The sequence below is a fragment of the Ursus americanus genome, chromosome X (assembly GCF_024610735.1).
Source record: "Ursus americanus isolate L20-20 chromosome X, mUrsAme1.1.p, whole genome shotgun sequence".
NCBI classification, from domain to species: Eukaryota; Metazoa; Chordata; class Mammalia; order Carnivora; family Ursidae; genus Ursus; species Ursus americanus.
In genome coordinates, this window is record NC_142164.1 from 113395280 (window position 1) to 113422177 (window position 26898).

Below are 26898 nucleotides of genomic sequence, written 5' to 3' on the forward strand. Positions count from 1 at the left end.
GAGGACCAGATCTCATCCAGTTTCTTAGCTCACAGGGTTGAGATTTGAGATAAGATGACAGAATATGAATTTGAATGGGGCAGAGAGTCCGGCCAGGGCCCCGGGGAAGGTGGTGGGGAAGAGATCCTTTTTACACCAACAGCACACACAAAACCACCGCTTCCAGACAGAAGAATCCCACCTGCAGCCACTGCTCTTTCTCTTCATTCGTGTGCATTACCCGAGGCTCGGCTCGCCGCGGGGCGTCTAAAGCCAAAGGAAACTGAGGGGGAGGGGGAGGCAAAAGAAGAAGAAAGCTGAAACAGCACACTGCCCCCAGCGTAGCGCACCCTCGGCGTCACCTGGGACTCTTTTTTCTTCAACCCTTCCCTTTCACTCGGCGGGTTGGTTGCTTGGTTGGTGGCTTGGTCTCCTCCTGTTCTCTTGCATCACATTAACCCAGTGAAAGGGGTTAATTTTCAGTCCTGGGGTTCTCCAATGCACAGCCCGTTTTGCCTTCCCCTCCCACAGACTGAACCTTATCCCCACCCCCCATTTTAAAATGCAGCCAGATGTGCAACCTGTTTCTGCCATTCCTCCTGGTTAGGAGAAGGCGGAAGTACATAAAAAGCGGGTTTGGGGGGGATGCCTCCCCACAAGGAAGGGCGTGTGTCCTTGCTATGCCTTTAGTTTCCTGGGAGCCCGGGGAATGACATGCCCAGGTTCTCAGGTCACCATCCCCCCACGTGCTCTATACTTTCTGTTTACACTTAAGAGACCATCTAGACCTGGGAGTGTCCAAACAGCTGGAAACAGATGTGAGGGTGGGGCCAGGAGACCCACGCAGGAATGGGGCTATGATCATGCTCCTCCCCTCTCTCCTCTCGAGACAGCAGACGCTTGCTTTGCCTTTTCTCAGCTGTAACACTTGCCTGACCAATTACCCCCCACCCCCGCCTTGGCTTGGCTACCACAGAGACTTGGATCCCCAGTCTCGCTGAGGAACGTGATGTGTCTGAGGAGGAAGGACACAACCTTGCAAGTCCAGGGGGAAAGGAGCTGGGGGCCAAGCCTTGACAGTGGAGTGGGATTCACGGACAGTCGGGAGTCCCTTCCAGAGTAGAGCCCACCAGAGGCGGGTCCGCTGAGCAGCAGGACACTCAGGGCTTTGGAGGGGACCTGGCAGTCATGCGCTCCTGGTAGCCTGAGTTAGTGGCTCCCGTCGCCCAGAACTCCACGGAAGGCCCTCTGAAGGTTCAGAGAGTGACTGCCCAAGATTACAAGGAATTTAAGATGAAAACCATTTGTCGATGTGCTTTTGGTTGTTTCCTACAACAAAGCCTGTACGTAACCTCATGTCAAAATACGCTGCGGTTTCTGAGATGCTTTATTTTCAGTTTCCCTTCCTCTTAATCCATTTCACAAGATGTTTAAGCTGTCTTCAAGTGCTTTATGGTTTATAAATCACCAAAATCGCTTCAACCTTATGTGTTGATGTGTTTTAATCGAAGAAGCTTTATGATGGCCAAGAGCCAAGTTTTATGACATTATTTGTGTTTTCACTGAAGAAGAAGAAAGGCATCTATTAAGTACAATAAAGCTTAAAGATGTTGTCAAATAGTTGGCTCTAGCAGCTTATGTCTTTATTCATTCCAGAGACTGGTTTGGGAATGCGTAACCCTTACCGATTACAAGTCCTTTGGAAAGAATGCATATACTGTGTATTTATTTACAATTATACTCAAAGGAAAAGCTTCAGCATTTCACGCATACATAGTATCTCCCAACGAATGCTCCTCTGTAGATAATCGCTCTCATGAAATAAAGCCAAGCGATTGGGTTTCAAACGTTGAACTCATGTGACTTTAGACTCAGTTGAAAGTATGGGTGTCTTCGGTATGCCTTGGTCCTTTCTGTTGCTGCCTTTGAGTAGGAAAGTTGGTGTTCAAGACTGAAGCCTTCTGAGCGTTCAGGTCTGTAAACCTCAGTTTCTCCTCTCCCTTCCGCCTCACTGCAATTTAAACAAATCCATAGAACTGTCGTCCCTGCCCGATAGCTGTAAATACATGAACGTTCTTGGGCTCCTCCTGCAGTCCACTATCATAACCATCTAATATTGACGGATCGAGTTGGGAGATAATTACAGATATACGATATTAGGTAGCAAAGCAGTCTGAAAGACCAATTGCATGAGACAATGTTACTTTGGACACAGAACTTTGCAACGCAGATAAAAATACTTGTTTGAGTCGCCTCAGGCTGCTGCGTAAGGAAACGTCATAAACCGGATGACTTAACACACACTATTTCTCCCAGTTCTGAAGGACAGAAATCCTGGCTCAGAGTGCCAGCACTGTCTGGTTCTGGGGAGGGCCCTTTCTGAGCTGCAGGTTGGTGACTTCTCTTTGTATCCTCGGGCTCGGCGGGAACACAGCAAGCTAGGTCTCTGCGGTTTTCTCCTAAGGCACTGATCCCATTCCCGAGGGCTCCACCCTCATGACCCGATCACCTCCCAAAGGCCCCACCTCCTGACACCGTCACACTGGGGGGTTAGGATTTCAGCATCTGAATTTGGGAGGGAACATTCAGTCCATGACAATATTTAAGCAGGTAAATTATCATCAAAGGGAAAGAGCCTCACTTTGTATAAAGGCAGATCACTTCAATTTTTTCCATGTGTAAGTGGACATAGTCCACATAGTCCATCAGTGGTAAAGATGTTTTTCACTATTTCCACACGGAACCCAGCAACAGGCCCAAGGGCAAAGAGAGTGGCACCTAGGCAACCACCCGTCGGGAGTCAACGCTCGATCTGCACAGAAGGGGGCACTGGGTGACACGGAAGCCATCAGTTGGGGAGCTGACTTGTGTTTTCATTTCACGAAGTCTGGTACATTGTAATGTCACATACGCAGACCCTGAGCATCTCTTACCCTGTTGCTAGACACACCAGTACTTGTTACGGGCAGAAGTGCAATTCTTGTCAGTATTTCGAGATTGTGTGTATATTTAATAATCACAAGAGAATTACGGGAGAATGAGAGCCTCGCGTCCTCTCCTTGCCGCCATCCTCCCAATAGTATCGATCCAGGAACAGAAAGGAGAGGCTCAAGTGCAAATGGAGTCCCAGAGAGTTAAGAAAGATGACTCGATGCATTATATAAATTCCATTGTTCCAACTCCTTTGTCACTGTGACTCTCCTCTCTGATTTGGACCATCCCGGTCTTAGAGAGTTGAAAAACACCCTTTTAGTGAGACATAGATCAGAAAATCTAGGCAGCCAAGCTTCTCCTTGGTAAGTTAGGCAGTCCTGTTTTGCAAAGAAGGCCTAGACCGTCTCTTTGAACACCTGACTATAGGTCACATGATTGTCTGTGGCCAGAGCATTTTTCAGACACTGCCAGAAGTATGGGTGAGCCTGTGGGTTTGTCGGCCATTCAAGGACAGAACTCTTACAGAGCCTCTTCCGGACCTGGAGGAACTTGGATTTCTGAAGGGGCTTCTCAAGGAATATCAAGATGATGACGTCCACTTTTTCATCCATGAGCCTCTGATGGGACAAGTAAAATGCTATCTTAAAGTTCTCAGTCTTCGCGTACTTGTTTGTCATCACAAACACCGTCTTTTTGCTAAGCTGTATGCTCTGGGAAAGGTTTTCCAGAACCGGCTGCCCTGGTAACCAATCCCTTTCCTCCAGACATAAATTAAAATGTTTCTCTCTTGGGTCTTCCAACTTGGCCACCAGCTCATCCAAAACCCATTCTGTCACCGCGGGATCTTTAGTGTCATATACAACAAAAGCATCATAGCAAGAATCCAGGGATGTCAGACGCCGATACCCCTTTATTTTGGCCTTACAGAAATGGTAGCTATACCACACGTCCCAGAAGTACAGGTGGTTTGCTGTTGTAATCACCATCAGAGAAAGAGCCACCGATAGGGAAAGTGAGAACAGAATCAGGTTAGTCAGATCTAACTCACAGGTATACAGATCCAGAGAGACTACACTCTGGCCCTTGTGTGCTCCTGGCCCCACACAAGTCACATCCGTGGCCAAGTAAGGAATGGTCACCTCCGTATGGTTAACCCACCAGACAAACCACACAGCATCGCAGGTGCACAGAAACCGATTGTGATGCAAAAGTAACATCTCCAGATTGTTGAGGACATTTTCTGGAAAACTAGTCTTTTGGATAATCTGGATTTTATTTGAGCTGAGGTCCAGATACCGCAACTGGAAAGCGTCTTGTAGAAAATACTTTGTCAGATGCCTGATTTGATTATACTTAAGAATCAGTTTCTTGAGGCTTCTGGAACAGTTGTATAATCTCTCAGGGACAGTTTTCAGCTCATTGTAGCTGAGGTCCAAAGTTTCTAGATTCTTCAGATACTGGAGTCTTTCCCAAGTGAAGGAATTGAGCCCATTTTTGACCAAGGAGAGAATCTTTAGATTCGGAGGCATGCCGTCAAAAACTCCAGAGGGCAAGAAAGTCAGAGAATTTTCAGAGATGTCTAATTCCTCTAGATTCCGCAGATTCTTGAAGAATTTTAAGTATCTGTTATCACCATCTCTCCATAAAACATCCAAATGATTTCCTCTGAATTCCAGAATTCGAAGAGACTCGCTCTCCATGGTCCTGCTGGTGGAGGTAGCGATGTCATTGTAGTTCATCATCAGTTTCTTCAGAACTTTCAGGTTCTTGGTAAAGTTTAACATGTGAGTGATTCCTTCTGATTGAAAGTAATGGCTGTTACTGCTTATATCGAGAACTTCCAGGTTGTGCAGCTCCTCAAATGCTGTTGAGTAGAGTAAATCAAGCCGGTTGTTGGAGAAGTCCAAATATTTCAACTCCACTAAAGGCTGAAATTCACTGCCATTGAGAGTTTGGCCAATGGTATTTCCTGACAAATTTAGGCATTTTAGGAAAGAAAGATGCTGAAAATCAGAGGACTTGATAAAAAATATATTGTTTCTACTTAGGTCCAAGGTCTGCCCATACGTGTAACAATCTTTATTAAAAGGCAAGAAAGAAGGAGTGTCTTTGTTTTTGAACCGGCAACTCCTTGCGTACTCGTCGTATTTGAAATAATGTAATGTTTCGAGGACCTGGGGTGCATGACCTTCTACAGAAGTTCTGGTGCTAGAGCAGAAGCCAACTTCGCTTGAATCTCCTGAAGGTGATATTTTGTTCATTGAAAGATCTATGACTTTCAATGTTTTGAATTGTTCAAATATGCTGAGGTCCGCAATTTTTATGAAGTTAGTGCCGAGATCAAGAACTTCAAGATTGGAAAGACTCCGTAACGGGGAAAGATTATAGCTGCTCAACTCCTTAAAAACGTATCCTTTGATCCGCAACACTTTCAGGTTTTTCAGTGAAGAAAATGCATCTGACAGATTCAGAGCTGCACGATAGACCTGAAGTTCATAATTGAAAGACAGATCCAATTGGACAAGGTCGTGAAGAAGATACAAAAATTTGGCATCCCCAATTTCTTTGGCCAAGAAATTTTGGGAAAGATCCAGCTCCTTCAGTTTTTTAATGTTTTTAAACCATCTCTGGGGCACATGCTGAAGAGAGTTACTGTGCAGACGTAACACTTGTAATTCTGTCAGTGCATCGAAAGCCAATGGGTGGATCTGTAGGGGAGAATTATTTTCACAGGGTGTACAAGGAAATGGGACATTGTAACAACGGGGGCAATTTCCGCTTAGGTCAAGAAGTTGCAGTTGATAGAGGTTATTAAAATCCTCTTCTTGTATTTTTACGATGGCATTGTTATAAAGATAGAGTTCTGTTAGAGTAGATGGCAAAGTAGTAGGGACACAGGTGATATTGTTATCTTTTAGGGAGAGCAGTTTTAGATTTTTCAGACTTAGAAAAGCATCTTTTTCGATGAAAAACGAAACGTTACAAGGGTTGCGAAAATAACAGTTTTGGCCCAAGTAGAGCTTTTCTATGTTGGTCAGTTCTGTTAGGTTATCTTTCATGATAGAAAAGATACTGTTGGCCTCAAGGCTCAGCAGCTGCAGGTTGGGAGGAAGACCTTCAGGTATTTCTAGAAGCTGGTTTCCATCCAGATAAAGGGATTTCAAATACGTGAGTCTACTAAAGCTTCTGGGTTTTATCTGCGGCCTCCTGGGGCACAGATGGTCTTTGGGCCCCAGTCGAACAGGTATACAGTTGCATCTGAAATCGATCTCTACGAGATAGTCCAGCTGGTGGAAGGAGGCTGGGGAGATGCTGGGTATGTGGTTAATGGTGAGGGTGAGGTTGGTGACATTGGTGGGGATACCTCCAGGGATTTCCGTCAAATGCTTGTCCGTGCAGTCCACGATCACATGGGCCTTCGGAGCATCCAGACTGACATCACAGGGCAGAGTTTTAGGAAACCATCTAGCTCCAAGGAGTTCGGAAATTAGGGTTATGTTTAAAAGGACAAGGAACTGTCTCTTCAATGTCCACATTGGAAACACCTGAAAGTATAAGAAAGAACAAATCACCATCCCTCGAAATCATTCTAAAATACACCAAGAATCAGATTTGAAATTTCCCATCTGCTGCCTCTCTTTTGCTACAGTTTAAAATAAACAACCTGGGTCTTATTCTCAATTGCCTGAACGGTATCCCCCACCCCCCATGACTGTACCTGCCCTACTACGGAGGTTCATGATAATCGAGTTACGCATTTAGCTTTTAGCATGTTAGCTTTTCGGTTTCATAGCTTTGAAGGTGGTAGAAGCAGCATTTTCCCCGTCACTGTTATTTAAAACAGTACAACGGAGGAGCTATCAACTAGCTGCCAAAGTCTGAAATTTGCAGAAGAAGGAATATTAAAATGAAAATATATTGGGGAGAATGACACATTAAGACGTTAGTGCAGGGCGCCTGGGTGACTCAGTTGGTTGAGCATCTGCCTTTGGCTCAGGTCGTGATCCCAGGGTCCTGGGATCAAGCCCCGCATCGGGCTCCCTCTTTAGCAGGGAGCCTGCTTCTCCCTCTCCTTCTCCCCCTGCTGTGCTCTCTCTCTCTCTCTCGCTCACTCACTCTCTCTCAAATAAATAAATAAATAAATAAATAAATAAATAAATAAAATCTTAAAAAAAAAAAAGACTTTAGTGCAGTTACCGTTTGCTTGTTAACAAGCCCGCCCTGGTACGCGTTACAAGAGGCTTTCACAATATTCAAGCCCCTTAATATTCTAAGTAGAAAAATTAAGAGATCCGTTATCCCCATTTTACAGATGAAGACCTAGCTCACCAATAGTGGCTGATTTGCCCGAGGACACTCACCGCCATTTAGGCGCTGCCACTCTATGAGCTGGCTTTCCTCTTGGATTGTTTTTGGAAATCCGAGATGATTTGGGGATGAACGTTCCCCTTACACATTGGCTTCACATTACGTACATTTGGAAAGGAGAGAGCAGAGAGTCAGGGCATGGCCTCGGTGAGTCCTGACTGATCAAAGATGATATTTATGGGAGTGAAAGGAAGGGGGGCCTAGTAATAACTGCACTAAAACTATAGGCAGAAAACCAAGACTCTGTCAGGCAAACTGGGACATCCTGAAACCTACCCAGAATGGTGATTCTTGGGCAACCAGCTTTACCATGAGAGACAATGGGGCCCTGGGGAGAAAGACCTTAAAAGGTAGTATGGGGAATACTGAAGAGCTTTGCTAGTCACCGTATGAACTTGAACCAGCCCTGCCTTGGAGGGTGGTTTAACCAGGGACTTGCCCTCAAGTTTCAGGATTTCTACCAATATTTTACTCCAGAGCACTGGCTTTAGCTTAACTAGTGCTAATCCATGGAATGATCTAGTCTGTATCTCTACAACAGGTTTCTAGATCAATTAATGCTTTTGTCCTCCCAACTGACTCAATCAGCCAACTGTGCTGATATCTAATAAACCAAATGTCTACTTCCCTTAATTCCTCTAATAGAAAGGTAACTAAGCGAATTCTCCCTCAGCTTTCTTTTTCTCTAATGCAAGGTGCTTCAGAAGGATCTCGAGAGGAGCTTCTTCATACACCTTTATATGCCTACAATTCGTTGAGGTTAGAAGTACAACATTATCGGGGCGCCTGGGTGGCACAACGGTTAAGCGTCTGCCTTCGGCTCAGGGCGTGATCCCGGCGTTATGGGATCGAGCCCCACATCAGGCTCCTCCGCTATGAGCCTGCTTCTTCCTCTCCCACTCCCGCTGCTTGTGTTCCCTCTCTCACTGGCTGTCTCTATCTCTGTCGAATAAATAAATAAAATCTTAAAAAAAAAAAAAAGAAGTACAACATTATCTTTTTTTTTTCCTCTTTCACCACCTTGTCTCCTCTTCCTTCTCATCAAAACCATTCACTGAGTCCAGTTGACGTTCTTCACGGACCTTCTTGACAGCCTCCTTGCTTTGCCCTTTAAGCTGACACGATTTCACCTGAGATGATTCCACCCTCGGTCCACTCTAAAACCTCATCCTCGTCCTTGGGCCCTCGCTCTTTGAATCCACCCTAACCATTAAACTTCCCAAACATTAATCAGATTACATTACTCTGAAGTCTTTAAAATGATTTTCTTTTTTTTTCTTTTTTTACAGAATGAGTCCTAACTTTTTATCATGGCATCCCACGTCTTCCATAATTTGTCCCCTATCTACTTGTCCAGGCTGACCTGGTACACTGCCCCTCCCAGCTTCTCTAGGTCACTAACCCAAGCCCAGTTTGTAGTTCCCCGACTTACAAGTCCTTTCACCTGGACTACTCTTTTTCTACCATTTCCAGCCACCAGAATTCTAGTTACCCTTTAAGGTTTTACCCCCCAATCTGGAGCATTCAGATCCCTGGGAAGATAGGGCGCCAGGCCAGGGTGTACAGGAGGCCCTTAGGTAAATATGGTCTATCTCCCTTGAGCATCAATCTTACTCAAAGATTAAGCAGAAATCAGGGGAGAGGGGTTGGGTCAAGATGGGAAAAGGAGAGAAACAGAGTGAGCTATTTTTATGGTCCCTGATTATAGGATCCCAGCCCCTGGACCCCATCTCCAGCTATGCTTCTGTCAGAAGATATGATGGGTTCATGAACCCTGGTATCAGATGGTAATAAGTAACGCTGTAAAGGGCGTTACTGTGGCCCTGGGAGATGTGCTGTATTCCAAAGGGGGCCAAAATGAATAAAAGACAAATCATCAACCAGGTGCCTTCTTCTGATCCCACTCCCACGAACTAGACGAGCTCCTGGGAAGAACTGGGAGGATCCCCGAATTAGCAGAGTTAAAAACATGAAGTGACAGCTATCACCACACGGAGTTTCCAGAATATGCCTGGCTTAAGTATTTCTATGATGAGGGGAAGTGGCTGCTCTAAGATGAAGGCAGTTTAGTTACAGAAAAGCGGTGTATTGGTAAATATTTAACAACCGGCTGTCCTCCCCCAACACACATCTCTGGTTTGTGAAGTCCTGTCTATAGCACCTGCCAGTTCCCACAAGTGCGAGTTGCCACTGCGATGTCACTGAGTGCACAGTTGGGGAGACATGTGCAGAGCTGCTCTGGCAGGCCTGTAGGAGCTGGGTCCAGCAAACCCTGCCCTTAACACACCTGCGACAATGACTGTGACATTTTTAGCCTCTACATATGGACATAGTATGAACCAGGAGGAAAAATTAATCAGAAAGTCTTTTTTTCTCCCTTATTTCTAGACTTTTTCTTGCACCTGTCCACTTTTCTCCTTGTCTACCACCACCTCCTTCCTGCCATTAGCCATTGGGTCTTACCTAGACCACCACGAGAGACTCCCAACTGCTCCCCCAACTCTCCTTCTCCTCTACAATTCATTCATCAAACGGCACAAGGGCAGTCTTTATAAACCTGAATCCCATCAACTATAACGGCTTCCTATTATACTTTGAATCCTTATTATTGCTTATATCATGCATGTTCTGACTCCAGCCTACTTCCATGACCTTGAACCATCCTTCCCCTACTTTGATCACATGCCAGACATCTGGCCTGTTTTCTGTTCTGCATTCAAGCAGGTCTTGGCACTTGCTGTTTCGTCTTCCTGAAATTATCTTTCTCCTCCTCCCACAGCCTGGTCATTCTCATCCCTTAGCTGTCTGCACAAATCACACATATGCAGACAGACCTTCTCCGGCCCACTTACCTAAATACCCTTCCATGTAGTACTAGTGACAACAGTAACATTTGTTAACTTACTATATTCTGAGCATCAGTTTCAGTGTCTAAATATATTCACTCATTTAATCCTCTTAATAACCACATGTGAGTGGTACTACAGATCCTCAATCCTTACCCAAAGCCTTTGGGGTTAGAAGTGTATTGGAACTAAGAATTTTTCAGATCTTAGAAAGGAATATGATATATGTATCCACATATTATGTAATATTCCTACTGGGGCCCGGGGCGGCATCCCATAATCAAACACACAAAAATTTGTGCAGTGAAACAAAGAATTCTCCACACTAAGTGGGGAAGGAAGGAAGGAAGGAAGGAAGGAAGGAAGGAAGGAAGGAAGGTCGGTCAATATACGTAAGCACGCAAGCATGCGGGCACAGAACCAGCTCGTTCAGTTCAGGTCAAGAGTCACCTCCAAATGAATTCAGGTCATGCGTTTGCCATTGACTGAGTTAGGACAAAGCTTTCAGTCCGGGGGTTTTGGAACCGTAGACCTCTATTATTCATTTCCATTTTACAGATGAGTCCACTGAGGTGCAGAGAGGTAAATGTACTCTGTACTACATTACCCGGCTTTATTTCCTTCCTGGCCCTGAGCACAATCAGAAATTATCTTGCCGGTAGTTTATGTGCTTATGACTTCTGTGCTTATTTGTTTAATGTCTATCCTGCATGAGAAGATAAGCTCTGAGAGAGCAGGGTTTTGTGTGTCCTAGTGTAAAACAATGCCTGGCACTGAATTCGTGTTGCATTATGTTTGCTAAATACATGAATAGGAGAATGAATGCACGCATGAATGAAATAAAGCAAAATACTTCCAACAAATTGCTCCTTGGAGTAGATTGCTTTAGGCTACAGCCCCAGACTTGCCGAGGGATAACATTCTATCTCATCTATTTGCCTGAGGATTCCATGGGGAGAAAGGTTGCAGAAGCTCTGCTTTCTACTGCCCAGTTTAAACCCATCTTCTTCAAGACACTCTCTGGGATGAACCCAGAGAGAAGTATTCATTCCCTCCTCTCATCTTCTACTGCCCTGATTATACATGAGGGGACAACCCTCACTCTGGACTGAGGGTTGGAAGAACCGGCTCCCAGTCTTGGCTTGGTACTCCACTACCCACGTCCGCTTGCGAGGCAGCCACCGTGCTCAGCAGAAGAGCCCCCTCCAAGAGAATGGTGGACATGGAAACAACAACACAAGACACACCAAGGACCCAGGCAGCTGTCCAGGACCAAGACAGTGGACCCGGACCAGAAAATTCCCCAACAATTCCTTAGTTAGGAATTGTACCAAGTAACTGGTGAGAAAGAATTTATAAAAAAATATCAGAATTCCGCTGACATATTCATTCTTTCATTTGACAAATATTTATTGAATACCTACTAGGGGCAGTAAACATACAGTCTCTGCCCTTAAAGAGCTCAAAACAGAGTGGAGGAGAGAAAAAAACACATGGATTTAAAATAAAAATGTAGAAAGTTCTTTAGTTCTTTCCAGACAAGATGCTGACACTTGTATATGTGGAGCTTAATTGTACGTTGTTATTTCATGTGGTATTTTCTGATGCTTTAAATTAGTTATTTTTATCATCCTCATCGAGTCTAGAGATTGTTAAATATCTGCCCATACCTTTGTCCCCTTTCTTTCATCTCATAGTGATAGTCTCCATTGATAGTTGGACATGCGCCACTCTGAAAAAAAGATTCTATTTCCCAGACTCCCTTGCAGCTAAGCATGGCCTCGTGACTAAGTTAAAGCCAATGTGATGTGAGAGGAAGCGAAATGTGCAATTTCTGGGCTATGCCCTTAAATGGTGGGGCCGTTCCCCTTCTTCCTGTCTACTTCCATCTGGCTTCCTGTAATACGGGTGTTTTAGCTACCTATCTTGAATTTTGCAAATGAGGAAAATGTGCTAGGGATGGTGAAGCAACAAGGTCGACGACCCAGAGCGCCCAGGTCCTCGCACGATCTCACAGAGCAGAGTACAAATACTGGCTCAGAGCTGCTGACCCCTAGGAGTTTATAAGAAATCACAAGGTTGTTATACTAAGCCAGGGTTAATTGGATTTTCTCTTGTACAAATGCAAACCTACTTTTAGCCAGTGTAGAATTTAGAAACTTGGAAATAAATTGCTGCTCGTGAGAGAACCAAAAATATGTGACATCGATGTTATTAGGCTATGGGCAAGACAGATTCAGACATCGGAGGCTGGAAAGCTAGCAACGCATGTCACACCATTGCAAAATGCCTGATAAAACCATCCCCTACGCCATCTTGGAAGGCAGAACACGCATCAACTGTGACTTCTCTTCTTTTGTTTTCCCAATTTTACAGAGAGATAATTAACATACAACGTCGTATTAGTTCAAGGTGTTCAACATAATGGTTTAACAAGCGTGTATATGGTAAGATGATCGCAGTAAGTCTAGTTAACATCCATCACCTCGCACCGTTGCAATTGTGGTGGTGGTGAGAACTTTTTAGATCTCCTCCCTTAGCGACTTTCAAATATACAATACAGTATTGTTAACTACCGTCACCGTGCTGCACAGGACAGCCTCCGAATGCCAACCGGGACTTGTGACTTTACTCTTGGGGAAATGGTTTGGCAAGATTCGGAACGATGATGCATGTTGAGGGCTTCTTACTGTTTTTAGCAGTCTTAGGAGAGGCATGAGCCGCGGCTGAAGTCAGCCATCTGCAAGCAGGGATGGAAGGAAGTACAGCTCTGCCAAGTGAGGTTTGGTCTGCCTACAGCCAGAACTCGAAAGTTGATGAAGACTTCCTTAATCTGGGGCCCTGCAGGGCTGAAAAAGCCTCCTGCTTTACCCCAAATGCAAACAGATGAACGGACAGAGTCAATAGCAGCCTTAAGAGAACGTGTGTGCTCTCGTGCAATTTTCAAGCACTTTCCATTAAGTATTTTCCAGCAGACGATGGAAGCCCGTCCATGGCAAAGAATCTGATTAGGAATGCTGCCTTCCCCTTGACTCCTACAGCCTCTGGGTAGTGGCTGAGGAACATTGACAGAATATAGAATCTTTACACTTAAAATGGTCTGGAGTTGCTCTGTCTAATAGGATAGCCACCAGTCACATGTAGCTCTTTAAATTTAAATTAATTAAAATTAAATGCAATTTTAAAATCCAGTTTCTCAGTTACATTAACCATATTTCAGGTGCTCAAGGGCCATAGTTGGCTTGAGGCTACAGTACTCGTGCATGCAGATACATTGCAGAAAGTTCTAGACCAAGGGATGGCAAACTTTTTCTGTGAAGAGCCAGAGAGTAAATATTTTAGGCAAAATTGAGACGATTATGTGGGTATTTAAATTACCATTTAGAATGTAACTCATTAAAGTTGTAAAAACCATCCTTAGCTCATGAGCCATACAAACACAGGTGGCTAGACAGATTCGGCCCACAGGCAGTAGTTTGCAAACCCCTGGTCTAGACAAAATCTTAGTCTGTATTAAACTTGCGCATAGAATTAACTCAGGAAATTCAATGCAAGACTGCCAAATATGAGAAGAAATTATATCGCCTACAAAACCTGTACGTCTGTTCACATGCCGCTCATTTCAACCAACAGCATTTAGCAAACGATTTCATCATCATTGCGATTCTAAGAAATAGGTTTGTTTGGGATGAGGAGAGGGAAATGCAGAGCCTGCAGAAGCGGCCCAAAGTAAGACTCAAGCCATTCAGACACGGAGCTTGCACTCTTGGCTGCTCTGTTATACCACCTTTCTAGAAGGCTCCATGTCAACGCACCATTTCTCCCTCTGGGTGGTGAACACTTTTAGGTCCAGAACCTTGCTTGTCTTTACACGGGCTCTATCATTACGATGCCTGTCACATAGGGAGCATGAGATCAATATCTGCTGAATAGATCAAGGCTTTGAACTTTCTTAAAATCCCATGGAAGACACATATTGAATGGTCATAAATAGTAAAGTATTCCAAAGGTCGGATTGTTGGCAAGGAAGTGAGGAGACACCGGGAGGGCTTGGGACCTCTAAAAGGAAGGGGTAAAGTGGGAAAGTGCCACAGAAGGAAAGGGGACAGTGGCGGAGGAAGGCCGTGGGAAGAGAAACTTAGAAGGTCCCCTACTCGATCCTTTCTCAGTTCTGTTCCCTTGAACCTGAAACCCCAGTGAGAGCACAGAGGTCATTCGTCTCTCCTGGGAGCAGGCACACCCTATGCTCCATAGTTGAGCCCCAGGCCAGCTGGCCCTTGTGATGCCTGGAACTCCGAGGTACCAGCGAGTTTGCGTTCTACCATCGATGCCAAAGCGAAGATTAATTGCAACAAGAGGTTGGGCTCTGATCAAGCAAAGGAGGGAAAAAAAAAACGGACTCAATGAACAAAACCTTTCTAAAATTTTTAAAGAGAAATAATAACCTTTTGAGGCTTCCAAATTTAAAAGATATTCTTGAGAAGATGATTGAAGGATGCGAAGTTTGGGACACCTGGGTGGCTCAGTCGGTTGAGTGTCTGACACTTGCTTTCGGCTCAGGTCGTGATCTCAGGGTTGTGAGATCGAGCTCCGCACTGGGCTCCATGTTCAATGCAGAGTTTGTTGGAGGTTCTCTCCCTCTCCTTCCCCTTCTGCTCCTCCCCCTGCTCGTTCTCTCTCTCTCAAATAAATGAATAAAGTTTTAGATGTCAGGTTTTCTTTTATTCCTCAAGTGTGAAAATGTCCCCTTTCAAACCATTGGGAACTACCTGCTTCAACTAATGGTAATAAGAGTTCACTCGACGCCAGAGGGGCACCCGGCTGGCTCAGTCGGTGAAGCATCTAACTGTTGATCTTGGGGTTGTGAGTTGGAGCCCCACGTTGGCTGTAGAGATTACTTAAAATATATGAATAAATAAAAGTCTTCAAAAAGAGTTCACTTGCTGTTGAGCCAGACCTATTTTTTCATGTGATACAAATAATCCACATTATTTTGTTTTGCTTGCTTTTTTGGCACCAACTGCCTAAAGACACGCGCCCTCCAGTAATCTGATTTGTAAAGTAACAGAATACACCACGACATAAGCTCAGCTTTGGCTGCGAATCATAGCTAATTACACGGGCAAACACACTGGGTAAATCTGGATGCTCGATTAACGAGCTAAATACGGTTAAAATGGGAATGTTTGACTCTGTACGCACAGGTGCTCTCTTCTCTCAGTAAATCACCTCTTTTTCTTAAAATCGAAAATGTAGAATTCACATTGAACGGTCATCAGTCATGTTTGTGTTTTTAAAACACTGCCTTTTACCACGTGCTTATTACAGGTCAGATGCTGAAGAAGACACGGTATCGATATTCCATCGCTGAGCCCTGACGGTGAAATTGAAAGGACATATAAATATTTCCATCTCACCGATGAAGAGGCAGTGGTCAGAGGGCAACTGAACCAAGAGTCCAACTGCGTGCTGACCAACCTCTTCAAGTGACCTCACACAGTTACAGCAAGTGCACCTGCCTGGGTCTGGGTTTCTTTCCATTTCAGTTCAAGGATTCTGAGCATTGTAATGTTTCCATATTGTGCTATTTAGAGTTTTTGAAAAAGATTTTATTTATTAGAGAGAGAGAGAACGAGCAGGGAGGAGGAGCAGAGGGACAGAGAGAGAGAGAAGCAGACCCCCTGCTAAGCAGGGGAGCCCGACGCGGAGCTCGATCCCAGGACCCTGAGATCGTGACCTGAGTCAAAGGCAGACGCTTTACTGACTGAGCCACCCACGAGCCCATAGACTTTAAAAAAAAAAAAGATTTATTTATTTATTTGAGAAAGAGAGAGAGAGTGCAAGAACATGTGATATCCTCCATTCCTTGAGGGTTTTTTTTTTTTTTCACGAAGAACATGTTTTGCTTTTATCTGAAAGACATTTTAAACATTGCAGAGCAAGTATTAAAACCTTACCATAACAATGTGGAAGGAAACTGTGAAAAATGAACATTTCAACAAGTATTGATTGATACCCGCTACATGCGGACCTCGAGGGAAGGAGGAAGTTGACCGTGCAGCTCTATCCAGGGGAGAAGCGTTCCGGGCAGAGGGACAAGCCTCAGGCAAAGGAGGAAGCATGCTGGAATATTCACAAAGATGGCAACAAGACTGGTGTGCCCGGAGCAAGGGGAGGAGAAGTAGGGTAGGAGATGAAGTCAAAGAAGGGGGGCCCCCAGCCCCTCACCAAGCATGCCGGGCCCTGCCGACCATTCCAAGGAAGGATAGTGATTTTCACTGAGTGCCATGTTGAAGACTGACACGGCCTGACCTACGTTTTAGAAGACTCATCCTGGTTGCCATGTTGAGAAGAGACAGAGGGGCAAAGGTGGAAGGACGGAGGCCCGTCAAGAGGCTACTGCAGGATTTCAAGCAACAGACCCAGCTGGCAAGGGTGCAGGTGATGAGAACTTGCCAGATACTGGATCTATTTTGAAGATGAAGCCAAAGAACATAGGACTTTAAAGTTCTTGGAAGAATGAGGGATTGGAAACAGCAAACATTTCTGGGAAATTTCTTACAAAGGGGAACAAAGACACTGGCAGGCATTCACAGGGCCAGTAGGGTCAAAATAATTTATTTTAGGATGAGAGAAAGAACAGCATGTTACAATGCTGGTGAGAATGAAAGAAAAAAAAAAAACCCCAAAAAGCATTCATGATGAGGATGACGATGATGACGACGACATAGAGAGAAAGGACAGACCGTGGAATGGTGACCCCGAGCAGGAGAGCAGGGAGGAGACCTAGCATACCAGGAGGGAGCCTGGCCCCAGCTAGGAGCAGAAAAATCTCATCCTTAGTGCAAGAGACCACACATTTGTTGACCCATCTCCCATCCTCCTTGGAACCCAGGAAGGCTTTTGTGAGTGTCCCCACGGACAGCAGCAGCAGAAGTGAGGCCACGGGACTTCCAAGGCTGGGGTAGAAAAGGTGATAGGATTTCCACCTCACCCAGCACTCGTTCTCTCTTGATCTCTCTGTCTCCCCACTTTCTTTAAAGCCCTGAGCCACCGGCCCCGGAAGAGGCCTGGCCACGCCGCAGCGGCCGGGTCGAAGGGCCGCGTGGAACCAGAGACACCCCCCCACCCCCCAGCAGCCCCAGCTCGTGGCGCCCTGGCCCCCCGAGGCTCCCGGCACCGCTACACCGGGCAGCGAGGGAGTTTTCGGGGGAGTCCAGCCCCGGGGAACTGACTTTGAGGGCCTGAGATGCGGAGCCCCAGAGCCGCCTCCCGGAGCCCAGCCGACCCTTGAGCCCCAGGCATGTAAGAGTATAGGGTGGTTGTTGTCTTAAGCCCCAGCGTTTTGGAGCGATCCGTGAGGCAGGGCTGGGGACCGGGCGCGGCGTTCAGGCAGGACGTGTGGGCACAGCAGGCCGGGAGGCGCACGAGGAGAAGGGGGCCCATGGATGTCCTCTGCCCGTGGCTGCAGCGTGCTCGGGGGAGCAGGAAGGGAGGAGAAGGCAGGGGTGGAAGAGAGGGGAGCGGGGGAGAGGGCCCTCCTGGAGGGGGCCAGAGAGAGCGCACGAGGAAATCTGTGACTACCGGTGGCACCAAGGAACCCCCAAGCCCCTCGCCTGTCCGTCTGTAGGTAATTTGCCTTCCCCTGGGGCTCTTGCTCACACAGGTTTGCAGAGCTACACTCTCTCAGCCAGATTCCGCAGGTCGTCTTGACATGGGGATGCTGGTGGCCTGGGAACAATCACGGCCGCGCTCACTGCCGTTCCGTTTCCCAGCCAGCCGGGCAGGAGGCCGCCAGACGGGGCACTCCTGGGGCTTCTGTGTGCCAAGCTTCAGGGGCCCACAGCTCCGGTGTTCCGTGCCTCCTCCAATTTATTTGTAAGATCACACAGCCAAAAAAAAAGCCAAGTGGCCCCGAGTTGAAAAGGGTATTAGAATACGCATTGCTGGTGGCAGGAGTCACCTCGGGCAAGCTGGGGAAGCAAGGGGTCTCATTTCACGGTGGGGATCCTGCGAAGGGCTGGGCTGGGTTCAACCAGAATGGAGGCCTGGCTGGAGAATAATGAGAAAGGGCCACAGAAGAGGCTGGGAGTCAGGGAGCAATTGGAAACCCGTGACTCTGAATTCACTAACCTTTGCCACGTTGATACTGAAACTGTGCCCCATGGGGTTAATGAGGTTGAAACTGATGTGGCTCTGGCCTGTAGACCAGCAAGGCCCTATATTCCGTACTGGAGATGAGGAGCCCAAGACCGCACCCTGTGGAAACTGGTTCTCCTCTGGGGCACCCTCTTAGAGCCCCTTCCCCTGGTCCCACAGGGCCCTCTGCTTCATTATAATGTTAGGCTCCAGCCTTGAAGGGCACAGGCTTCATTAACCTAAGATCCCTGTAGGGGCCTGTTTGCTAAGTACCCCTACGGCCTACGCAACCTCAGGCCCCCCTTGATGGTGGGTGACAGAGCTCCCATTTCTGAATATTCGACTTAACCCAAAAGAAAAGGAACCCACTCACATCCGCTCAGGGGCTTTGGAAGTGATTCCCCAGGGTCTCCTTATTTGCTTCAAAGAAAGTTTCCTGTGTGTGACCCCTTGGTGTGCTCTCTATCCGGAACTCACTGAGGGAACTCCCACCAATTCAGCAGTGTTTGATAACGAGGTAGTGATGTGGACATCACCTTGGGGCAAACCAAGCCCCAAGCACAAGGAAATGACTTAAATTTGGTGAATCACTTTACCTCAGGAGCCTCTGATTTCCCTCTTTTTCTATTTGCTTTATAGACTGAGACTCCACTTGGAATTTCCCTAATAATTTATGACAAAATAGCCCCCCTCTTTTTTTTTTTTTTTGCAAATTTTGAAAGATTTCTAATTATAGGCTAATCTCTGTAAAGTGTAATTACCATAAATGTCAAAGTCTCATTATATAACCAAAAAAAAGAAAAAAAAAAAAAAAGGAAAGGATATAACCGACTTATTCTAAAAATAGAGACTGGTCATCATTTATTTCCTACCAGGTTAGCCCAGCAGACTTAGTTTTCAAAATAAAAGAATAAAATGATACAAAGCAGTCTTACATAAATTAGCAACTCGACAGCTATTACGCATCACAACAGACACCAAAGACCAGAAGATATTAAATCTTATTTGACCTTATACCCTGTCTGCTTGCTTCCCATAAACCACCCCCAAATCATCCGCCTGTGTCTCTGTAAGGGGCCGGTTAGTAAGTACTTTGTGTTTTGCCGGCCATCCGGTCTCTCTCACAACTACTCAACCAGCAAGCAGGTTGCCATGTGGTACAAAGGCGGTTAGAGACAACATCTAAACAAACAAACAATAAAACTATTCGTGGGCACTGAAATTTGAATTTAACGCAACTGGGATGGGTCATGAAATAGTATTCTTCCTCTGACTTTTTCTTTTTCTTTTTTTTTTAAGATTTTATTCATTTATTTATTTATTTGAGAGAGAGAGAGAGAGCACGAGAGGTGAGAGGCTCAGAAGGAGAGGGAGAAGCGGGCTCTCCTCTGAGCAGGGAGCCCAATGCGGGACCGATCCCAGGACTTTGGGATCATGACCTGAGCCAAAGGCAGATGCTTCACCGACTGAGCCACCCAGGCGCCCCTTCCTCTGACTTTTTCAATCCCTTAAAAACATAAAAACTTTCTCAGCTTGTAGGCTGTGCAAACATAGGCGGCAAGCCGGGTATGGGCTGTGGCCACAATATGCCGCGCAGCCCTAAGCTTTGGCAAGCTTCTGAGACAGAAGGGATCTGCTCTCGGCAGGCAGAGACACTGGGTGGTTCATCTGTAATGATTGTCTTTAATTTTAGCACAATCTTTCAAACGTTGAAATGATCAAGTTTGATGAATTTAGTAAATAAGTTTGTCATTATCTCTTTGCTTGGCCACAGAGAAATTTGCTACAGTTAAGAGCAGAATAATGTCTTTACTTTTAAAACTTCTTAGCCATGGTTACTTATTGGAACGTTTCTTTCTAATACTGATTTCTGCATTTCTGTGTCTACTTCACATAGTGAGAAGAATTCCAGTCTTAGCTAGGGCTTTGTCGGTGGAAAGATTTCATTTTATTTTATTTTTTTAAATCTTTTAAAGATTTATCTATTTTATTTTATTTTTTTAAGATTTTATTTATTTATTTGACAGAGATAGAGACAGCCAGGGAGAGAGGGAACACAAGCAGGGGGAGTGGGAGAGGAAGAAGCAGGCTCATAGAGGAGGAGTCTGATGTGGGGCTCGATCCCATAATGCCGGGATCACGCCCTGAGCCGAAGGCAGACGCTTAACCGCTGTGCCACCCAGGCGACCCTATCTATTTTAGAAAGAGAAAAAGAGCGAGCAAGAGCGGGAGGAGGGGGGAGGGGCAGAGGCAAAGGGAGAGAGAGAATCTCAAGCAGACTTCCCGCTGAGCGTGGAGCCTGACACAGGGCTTGATCTCACGACCCTGAGATCGTGACCTGAGCTGAAATCAAAAGTCAGACACTCAACCACCTGAGCCACCCAGGTGTCCGAGAACGATTTGATTTTAAACTCTTATTCTGCCCCATTAGAGCTCTCTGACTCTGGTGAATCATTTTACCTCGTGAGAATCTTGATTTCTCAACTGTAAAATGGTTCGAATGCAGGGCTCCTTTGAGAAACTATTCAGAAAAATAGGTAACACGTGTGCTCATGTAAACCATCCCCCCACGTCAGGCTCTGCACTCTGCACAGGGTCTGCTTGAGACTCTTTCCCCCCCGCTCCACTCCTCTCCCCCCCCCGCCCGCCCCACATGTGCTCTCTTCTCTCTCTCTCAAATAAATAAAATCTTTAATAATTAATTAATTAATTAAAACAGGATTTGATGGTTGTATATAACATATTATTTCATGGGGGACCACAATTAAGTAATCCCTCCCCAACATTTGGCATGAGATACTCTCTTTGCCATGCTGCATAGACTACCTTGGTAAATGAGTTGCCCCATCCTTGATCATGTCTTTAAAAAGAGTTTCTAGAAGTGGAGTTTCTATATCAAAGGATAGGACATATAACTATTAATAAGTTCGAATAATTTCCCTGTGCTTCCTGGCCTCTTCCATGCCTTCTTTTGAAAATTGTTTCCAAGTCTTTTCTTACAAAAGATCTACCAATTGCTCCTTTTCTCGTCAGGAGTAAGGCATCGTTATGGAAGTTCACATGTTCTGAGTGTCTCCTGGGTAATGGTGTTGTCGGCCTTGGTCTCGGTGCGGAGAGCAGAGGGGCCGGAGCACGGCTCTCGGCGTCAGGCCACCCAGCCAAGACCACTCAAGCTGCTAAACTTCCTGAAGCCCCAGTTCCCTCATCTGAGCCTCACAAGGCTGCTCTGAAGCTGAAACAGAACCCTAGACATCAAGCCCTTAGCATGACCCCTGACCCATAGCAAGTGGTCAACACATCTGAGTGGTGTTTATTAGTACCAGTGCCCCCCTTCCATCCCTCAGGGGGCAAATGCAGATGTGGGCATGGGTTTGCATAAAAATAGACATCTAAGCTTCTAGGAAATGAAACTATAAGCAGTTGTTTCCTCTGTAACGCAGTGCCCCCGGGGTTAACTCTTCATTAGACCTCAGGCACAGAATGAGCCATGGTGCCCACATTCGGATCTAGAACTCAGTGTGGGTTCCTGGGGAATGTACTCCATCACAGCCCATCTGGGTAACAAAATAACTTCAGAAAAAGGTCACTGCTGTCTTTTTCTAATTTGTGACATCCCTAATAGCTCACACTGCTTGCAAAGAACTTGAACACATGCTCTGTGACCTGAGCCTCACGGTGGCCCTGGAAGGCACCCGGAGAGGTATTGGAACGTTCTGCCTTGATAGGGAAGGTGAGGCTCGGTACTCGGGCTGCTCGCTGAGCTCCTCGCAGTCACTAGGCCCTGACCTTTGGGTTTCTCTGTCCGTCTGCCCAGTTTTAGCGCAAGTCCTGTTAGGTCAGTTTAGCGAGAAGCCCTCACCATTGATCTCTGATCATCCTTGATATCTGATCAAATCCCTCAGCCCCTCCCATCCTCCCGGCGATAGCTGATCTCCCCCGCCTGCCCGCAGCAAGAATCCCGTCCAGTCGGTTTATCCAGAAGCCACCCCACCCCTGACGTTTCGCCTTAGTCATTTTCCATCCACCGACCCCCACTCCGCTCCTCGGCTATAAATCGCCACGAGTCCCTGCTGTGCTGGCACGAGCGCAGCTCTATACCGAGGCCTCTTTCCCCCCCAGTTCCAACAGTTCCCGAAGAAAACCTGCTTTTGCAGCCATAATGATCGTCCACAAACGCGCCTGGGTCTCTTTGCCAGCACAGGTCTCCTGCACTGCTAGTCCCATGTGCTCCCCCACATACGTGTCCGCTCAGAGGCCACCACAGGCTGGAAAAAGCACGAAGTAACTCCAGTGATTTGTATGGCTTTAAAGCCAGAAACGTCGGATGGACAAATGAGACCCATAGAAGCGATTTCCCCAATTCGAACATCTGTTCCTCCTCGCTGCACCCCGACTTAACTCTTGCAGGAAGTTGGACCGAGCAAGCAGGGATTAATCTGAACTTAGGTAATACTGCCATAATTAATCTTGATTACGAAATATCACCGAGATGTTTCCCCAGCAAAGAAGCAGAATACAAATTCTTAAACATCTCTCTTGCCAGCTGGTTTCAGTTCTTCCCATCAAGATTACAGAGAACACTTTTTTAGGGAATCTCTTAGCTGTCCTTACCATTTTTAGTCTTCTTCCACAGAGAAATATGGAAGTCCGGTTGAAGAGAGCAGAGCAGGAAAGATGTCAAGATCAGCCTGAGATGGACCCAAGAGCATCAACTAAGATAAAGAGAAAACACCGAATTTTTTATTTCAAAGAGGTTCAAGGACTGTAGCTTCAAAACAGGCTGGGACGTTGCTTGAAAATGTGCTCTTGAAACAGCCATTAACAGTATTTACTTCCTCAAAGTCAGATAAACTAGAGATATACTCCAAAAAACCATTTCTAATATTATTCAACATCTGACTTTATCTTTGAAGAATTGACATTTTAGACTACCAAAATTTTTCTTTAGATTAAAAAAAAAGGGGTGTTTTTTTTGCATATGATTGGGGTTCCCTCTTCTCCCCTCCCCTGCCCTCCCCACTCCCTGAGCACAGCTCACACACCTAATTAGTTAAACTACCCAAATTTGTCCCAGGCTTGAAAATACCTTTCAGGGTTGCATGGAGTGATTTTATGTCTGCAGTCTTCGGAGACGAAGAGGTGGTCTTTAGGAAGGATGGAGTCACAGAGGCTCCAGGCCACCAGCGTTTCCCAGTGTGAAGACGAGGTTGGGGGGTTGTAGGGGAGGAGCATGACTGTTTAAACCACCCCAGGCGGGAGGTTTGCAGAAACACCAGGTTCCTCTTACATCTACCACCATAACTGGGGCAATGTCTTGTCTAAATCCAAACAACCCAGTAGACTGACCTTCCTTCTTTTTTTGTGGGCGGCTTTCTGAACCTCAGCTCTATGGGCCTTTCCGGGGAGCTAATTCTTGGTCGCCTTGAAAGCTGCTGAGCGGCATCCCTGACCTCTCCCCACGAGATGCCAGTTGTGACAACCACAGATGTCTCCAGACATTGCAAAATATCCCCTGGGGGGCCGAAGCGCCCCAGGTTGAGAACCACTGTTTATAGATACCGGAGAGACAGGTCTAAATTTACCATGCTCTGTCCTCGCCTCCCCGCCCCTCAAAAGGCCCCTTCGGTTTGTAAGCAGTGCCAGAGCTTCCAGCTGGTTGACTCACTTCAGTAAAAAAAAGATCAGCCGCACTTGTAGCCTGGGGTCCTATGAAGCCTTGCTTCTCGAAGTGGGGTCTTTGCGAGAGCTGTTCCCTTCTTCACTGATGATCGGGTCCTTTCACAGGCAGAGTCAAAATATCTAGTTATGTTCAAAGGTCTTGAGTCCATCTCATCGACCTGGAGAGAATTTGAAAAATGCACGTTGGCGTGGGGAGATCAGCTGAGAAAGATCAGGGTTAATATCCTGAAAAGTCACCGGTGCCCCGGATCAGCTGAAAAACGACTAGATACAATAAAAATAGAGATCTTTCCGGGGGGGGGGTTGTTAGGAGCCAGACACTGCTTTAACTGCTTAGTATGTATTATCTCGTCAAATACTAAAAAAAAAATTTTTAAATGAAGTAGACATATTATTTTTTTTACAAGTACTGGAATTGACGCACATACCATGTATGCGATAGTTACACAGGCAGGAAATGTCAAATACCTTCTTATCAGACCAATTTGCTATGCAAACAATATGTACAAATCGATCGTTGTCTCACATATAAACAATGACCGATCCAGAGTGGCAATAGGAGGAGAGATCCCATTGAAAACAGTAACAAAAATAGGAACTATTTGGGAAGAGAACTGGCACAGAACATTTGGGAAAGAAGGAGGTGGGGAGGTAGGCACGAGACTAGAATGTTCTACCTCTCGGGCTGCGGGTTTTCCACCTGTCCCCGGGGCCACTCTGCACGCCTTTCCATCCTGCTCCGTGTCCCGGGGGGCTGAGAGGTATGAGCTTCGTCAACTGGTTGGTGCTAAAGGCTGCTGGTTGGGTTCAGCCAATGTGGAAAGGGCTCAGGGTATCTCTCCCCGTGGCTCCCTCTCTTTGCAAGGCTGTGGGTTGGGCTGCAACCCTCTAATGACGCCCTCGTCTCGTGACGCTCTCCTTGAGGCCACTCTTCCCGAATTGCGCTGATTGCTCCTTCCCCTTGCCATCGGAGGCCTGGGCCTGCTTAGACCTGCCCTGAGGTGCCCTACTGTCCCGATTTCCGTGAATTCTGTCCAAACTGTCTTTAAAAGGCACTTTGCTAAATTCGTCGGCTTCTTTCTTTGAGGGTGCTACCTGCTGCCCGCCAGGACCCTGGAGTCTGTGAAGGAGGTGTAAATAAATGAAGGGAAATAAGTCGCCGTTAGGGCTAGAGTCCACGACATGCTAAAAAATGGAAATCTTGCTTTAATTGATTTATAAATGCTGTGCAACCCCAACCAAATACCAATGGGATTTCATGAGTAACTTGCCAGATTGATTCTAAACAGGGAGGCATTTTCGAAATCAGTTGGGCATTTTTCTCTATCACAAAGATTGGGGTTCTCTCCTAAAATAAGGCTGACACCTAAAAGAATGAACAATAACCCCATAATATCTTGTCGTGTTGATTTTGTATTCGAATTTACCCAATTTGTCCCCAGTGTCATCTCCTTTCATAGAGTAAATATTTGTTATAGAAACGAGGCATTGGCGCTGACTGGGTTAAGAGCACATGTGAGAATACCCAGGTAATTTCTAAGTAGAAAAGTACCGAAGGGAGGATTTCGCTTCCAGATCTATAAACGCATTATAACGCTGCATTGCCCGTGGCAGGGTCCCGGCACCTCCATGAAAGAGACGAGATATCAGAATTAGGAAAGGCACATATGTGACATCAGTTTAAAGTCACGTCAGTGACAAAAGAAATTATTAAAATAATGTTGGGCAGCTGGCTTAAAGTTTAGAAAAAATTAAGCTGTAGTCCTACCTCGTTTCTTACATCAAAATTAATTCCAGACGGTTCAAAAATTTAACTGTTAGACCTTGAACATGAAAAGTACTAGAAGAAACCCTAGAGAGATATTTTTACAATCTTAAAGTGAGAAAGTCCTTCCACATCTGAAGACAACAACAAACAAAAACCCAACAGCAACCACCTCCGAGTGCGAAAGGAAACACTGAGATATTTGACTACGTAAGAATAAATCTACTCTGCCATCTGTCAGGGAGGGATGAGGCTTTGTGACCAGCAAAGACACCTCCAGGTTTCTACGGTAAGAGCCTGAGAAATGGTGATACTCTGATTGTGGCGTATTGATTATGCTTTCTTGTATTGATCTTTGATTCGTAGCTCCTAGCTCCCCAGTGGTGCTACAGACCTCGGGAGTTAGGAACGCGCTGTCCGCAGCATCCTGTCCATAGCGGATGCTGAAGAAGCCAAGCTTTATGATGATGAAAGTGAAAGTGACCGTGAACACAAGAACAATTCGATGAGTTAGGTTAATTTTGAGAGGAAGATGGTTACACAGATTAATCAATTGAAGTGACCAGTCATCTGATGAGTTTCACTAGCTTTTTAAATTAACCAGTTCAGTCAAGTGCCACTTGTCTAGTAGTCGAGTGTGAAGAAAGCCTATTTTTTTTAATTCAAAAATCCTAAGTCCTCCTTAAATCAATGTGCTGAATTCAGTAGTAGAGTGGTTATTGATTGTCTAATAATGGATATTAAGTCATTCTACTTTAGCTTCAATTATATCAGTAGCCTGGTTGTTTAAATAAAATCTTCCTTTTTCTGTCCAGCTTGATCTGGAAAACTTCCAGCTCTACAGAGAGTGGAAGGAATTACACGACTCAGCCTGTATGCGGGTTACCTGCGTGCAACAGCTGTTAAGAGCGGCCCTGCTGGTTTTCTCTCCTTGTATGTGGAGATATCTGTATATCTTTGTTTTCTTCATCATTTGAACGTTGCGAAAACATGACATTTTACCCGAAGTACATAAGCCTGTCTCTCCTAAAATAAGGATGACACCTCAGAGTTAACGATAATCCCATAAGTCCATCTCATGTTGATTCTATAGGCACACGTCCCCAGTGTGTCCCCAAACCACCCTTTATAGCTTTTCAATTTTTTTTTCTGATTCAGGAGCCACTCAAGTGTTCGCACAGTGAGTTT

At 45.8% G+C, this 26898-nt stretch overlaps 1 protein-coding gene across 1 annotated transcript; it reads right to left on the reverse strand.

Annotated features, from left to right (window-relative positions):
* Positions 1-856: 856 nt before the first annotated feature.
* On the reverse strand, positions 857-23502 carry TLR7 (toll like receptor 7). Its single transcript, XM_045788761.2, has 3 exons — positions 23353-23502; positions 22878-22978; positions 857-6458 (listed from the first exon to the last, which is right to left on the reverse strand). The coding sequence occupies exons 2-3, from the start codon at positions 22878-22880 to the stop codon at positions 3309-3311; spliced, it is 3153 nt and encodes a 1050-aa protein (XP_045644717.1). The 5' UTR covers positions 22881-22978; positions 23353-23502; the 3' UTR covers positions 857-3308.
* Positions 23503-26898: the final 3396 nt, after the last annotated feature.